Source organism: Pseudophryne corroboree, chromosome 4 (genome assembly GCF_028390025.1).
Source record: "Pseudophryne corroboree isolate aPseCor3 chromosome 4, aPseCor3.hap2, whole genome shotgun sequence".
NCBI lineage: Eukaryota > Metazoa > Chordata > Amphibia > Anura > Myobatrachidae > Pseudophryne > Pseudophryne corroboree.
The window spans coordinates 683,481,692-683,485,946 of record NC_086447.1 but is presented as its reverse complement, the minus strand read 5'-3'; the positions used below and the strand labels follow the sequence as shown (position 1 = coordinate 683,485,946).

Here is a 4,255-nt window from a genome sequence, read left to right as displayed (position 1 = left end):
TCGTGGTTTTTCTAAAGAGGATGCCTTGTCTGAACACCAATCTCTTTCTCTGTCTCAGTAAAGCTTGGCTTTTGAGGGAGAGATTACACTTCAGGACTCCTCTAGAATCTTTCATATGTTTGATAACAATGGCAATATCAGGGTCTTGGTCTTGATCCTTTCGTAGTTGATCTTTGGAAATGATGGGTAATTCTCCTAAATTAGATGGGTTAATCCAACAATACATAGAAGGAATAGAGGCTTCAGTGGCTCCCAGCGAGTGTACAGCTCCTTCTGAATTACTAGTTAACAGATGTATTTGATGACATAACCCTCGGAGCGCAGGAGCAGGTATTTCCACCCAATCGTCATTAGGACTAACAAACAGGGGATGGGGTAGTCGGGAAAGAGCATCAGCATCTACATTTTGTACTCCTGGCTTATATTTTAAAGTAAAATGATAATTTGACAGGGCTGCTAACCACCTATGTCCCGTGGCATCTAATTTGGCGGTAGTATTAATGTAGGTCAAAGGATTATTGTCCGTAATTACCATGAATTGAACGCCATACAAATAATCGTGAAACTTATCCACGACAGCCCATTTTAAAGATAAAAATTCCAACTTATGAACAGCATAGTTCTTTTCACTGGCCGATAGACCTCGGCTAACATATGCAATGGGCTTTAAACCAGTAGAGTGTTGTTGGTATAATACTCCCCCCAACCCCTCAAATGAGGCATCAATATGCAATTCGTAAGGGAGCTCCGGATTAGCATATGACAGAACAGGAGAATGAGTTAGATGGAATTTTAATTTTTCAAAAGCCTCTTCACATGATGTTGTCCAGCGGTCACCAAATGCTTCATGGGGTTTGTGATAGCCTTTCAGATTTTTATCCTTTAGCTTGGTTCGATCATGTTTGTATGAAGGATATCCTTTAGTTAAATCGGTTAAAGGACGGGCAATTCTGGAGTACTGAGGAACAAATCTCCTATAGTACCCACAGAATCCCAGGAATGATCGAAGATCCTTTAAAGTATTTGGGCGTGGCCAATTTTGTACCGCAACCACCTTATCCGGATCAGTAGAGACCCCCTCCCGGCTAACCACATGGCCCAGGTATTTCACTGTGGTTTGACACAATTTACATTTGTCAATTGACAATTTTAACCCTCTTTTCTGTAGCCGGTCTAATACTTTTAACAGTCGGTGGTTATGTTCGTCCAAAGTTCTTCCAAACACAATAAGGTCATCTAAATAGACTAAAACTTCTCGATAACACATATCCCCTACTGTTTGTTCCATTGTTCGCTGAAAAGTGGCTGGGGCTCCTTTAATCCCTTGGGGCATCTTTAAAAATTCAAAAAACCCAATGGGACAAATAAAAGCCGTCTTAGGCCGGTCATCAGGATGCATTGGTATCTGATAGTAGCCACTCCTCATATCAAGTACAGAAAACCACCTGCTACCCTGCAAACAATCCAATGCTTCCTCCACTTTGGGGACAGTGTACTGGTCGGGAATTGTCCTATTGTTTAATGTACGATAATCCACACATAGTCTGATATCCCCATTCTTCTTTCTGGCCACTACAATGGGAGATGCATAGGGACTATCGGAGTCAGCAATAACTTGATTCTCTAATAAACCCTTTAAATGCTGTCTGACATCGTCAAAATCGGCTGGTGCCAATCGCCTAGATCTTTCTCTAAAAGGAGTCTCATTGGTCAGATGAATACGATGTTCTATCCCAATGGCCGTGCCCAAATCCCATTCCCTCAAGGAAAAAACTGGCCCTTTTTTTATTAATTGAGAAATTAGCTGGTTCTTCTCATCCCCAGTTATGTCACTGTTTTGAAAGCACTCTGAAATTTTAGTAATAAATTCATTCTCAGGGTCACTATGAATAACAGGAAGTAAGGTAGTTGGGGAACTTACACCCACTCTGTTTACCCTAACTGTATCCAATCCAGGGATACCTATGGATGTAGGGTTGGATATCTTTTGTTGTTCCAAACACCACTCAGATAACATCTTAAATAAATTTGAATTAGTGCCTACAATTACTGACACTACTCCCTTATCTCCAGGAGAGTCAGGGCAAACCAAGGCCAGAAAGGGTAATGGGTCTTGATATCCAGATGGTTGTTGAGGAAATTCTATCTGAGTAACTACATATCCCAGGTAGGGATACTTCTGTTCACTTAAACCCCAAATAGTTAATCCATCAAAGGGCATTAAGGGGACATCAGACATATATTGATGGTACCAACTTTCAAAAATTATAGATACTTGAGATCCACTATCAAGTAAAGCGGTACAGAAGTGACCATTTAATAAAACAGGCAACAGAGGGGCCTGTCCCATCATTCCTTCAGGTATAACAGAGGGCCACTGGGTACTCCCCATTTTGCAGACAATTATTGGTTGGGAGCCGGTGCGGGGTTCATCGACATCCCCTCTACGTTTCCCGGCTGTTCACACTGACTTCTATCAATGGTAGATACTAGGGAAGGGAAACTTCTTCCTTGACTACATTCAAAAGATCTATGTCCCAATTGTCCACATTTGTAGCAAGTGATATTGGAATTATCTCCAGATCTCCTACTGAACCCTCTACCCCGTCCAGATGATGACACTCTTGAAGTAACAGATGGTACATTCTGTAAAGAAATCAACTGATCTAATTTCTTATTTTGTTCCTCTATTAGCTTTAACAACTGCTCATTAACTGAAGAAACTTCAGGTGTAGGAACAATTACTTTAACTCGCTTTAAAGTCTTCTCTCTGTTTTCAATCTGCACCTCTTCTAGTTTTACTTCCTTTATCAATTCACCTAAAGTAGGAGCAGGATCCCTGGGTAATATACATCTCAGACGTTGAGCCACGGGGTTGGTAGTCAAAGCCCCTCTCAATATGTGTTTCAACCGCCTTCCATCAATTTCTTGAGGACCAATCCCTCCTTTATCCAGCAGCTTGTAAAGAATTTTGTCTAACCGATAAATATAATTGGTAAGAGTTTCGTTAGGCTCTTGATAAGTCTGATTCAGTCTCGATAAGATGTCCCCTACATCCTCTAGTGTTCCAAAGGAATAGTCTAAGGCCTCGAAATAATCTCTCAAAGTAGCTTGTGAATTACTTCTCCTTGTAGCATGAATTATTCCCATAGCGGGTCCCCTCAAACTTTCCACAATCCGTTGTTTTTTTATATGTTCTGGGCATCTCCACTCCTCCGAATGTTGTACTGCCGCCTCCCGCCATACATCATAGTTCTCTTCTCCTGTGGGAACTGGAGTTACTCCCGAAAAGATTCTCAGTCTCCGATACCCCCCTTCATAATGCCATCGTTCAAAATGACTAACCACTTTATCCATTACATTTTCAACTTGGGGATCTATTGTATTCTTATCTAATGATTCTTCTTCGGAGGTACTACTTTTATGTTGATAACATCCTGCACTTGTACTCTCAATTTTACTATCATCTTGTTTTATGGTCTTCTGCCCCTCATCTACATACTTATCTACTGGCCACATTACTTTCCATTTCTTACCAGGGGCCTTTTCAATTAAAATATTAGCGGGTATTACAGAAGCATCTAATTGATTGTCATTACTAATTAGAATGGCACAGATTTCATCATTAACTCCTTTCCATTTATCTACAATATATGGTTGTTTTATTCCATACATTTTCTTTACTTCACTTACAATATCTTCATCTATTATCTCCATAAAATTTCCCAAAATGCTTACACTTTTCTGTGCATCTACACCTTTGCTTCTACACCAACTATATATATCTTCTCCCTTTATAACCTCCATTTCTATCTATCTGTTCAGATCTCAGCTTTAGTGCCTCCAAATGTAACCCTTTATTTTATCAAGAATATCGGTGTTAAATAAAACTGTGCCTCCACCCAAGTAATTTTTTTTCTATTTGTGAAATGAAATAAGTTTAGGGTATACTCGGGAACACCCTGTTACTCACATATGTGTATCTAGCGGTAATATACACTCTTAAACAATATATTTTCCTTCCTTACAGGTTTACCTTAAAGAATCATGGCTCTTCAATTCTTCACCGAGGAACAGACACAGGTAAGTAATCACTATTCCAACAGTTACGCATATACTTTACTGACAGATATTTATAAATTCTCAGTACATTTAATCCATAACACTCAAAATGCTTTTATAGATAAAAATACACCCAATGGATGATATCAACTCATATGCACTACTATACATTTATAATAACCACTACATTAGG

The 4,255-nt window shown here is 39.5% G+C and overlaps 1 protein-coding gene across 1 annotated transcript; it reads right to left on the bottom strand.

Moving 5' to 3' along the window:
* Window positions 1-2,403: 2,403 nt before the first annotated feature.
* Window positions 2,404-3,807, bottom strand: LOC134910980 (paraneoplastic antigen Ma2-like). Its single transcript, XM_063919375.1, has one exon. It carries the CDS (start codon window positions 3,805-3,807, stop codon window positions 2,404-2,406), a length of 1,404 nt encoding a protein of 467 aa, XP_063775445.1.
* Window positions 3,808-4,255: the final 448 nt, after the last annotated feature.

Bases quoted from the DNA above. Each gene is read 5' to 3' on its own strand.
- LOC134910980 (XM_063919375.1), bottom strand. From the start codon at position 3,807: ATGGAGGTTATAAAGGGAGAAGATATATATAGTTGGTGTAGAAGCAAA.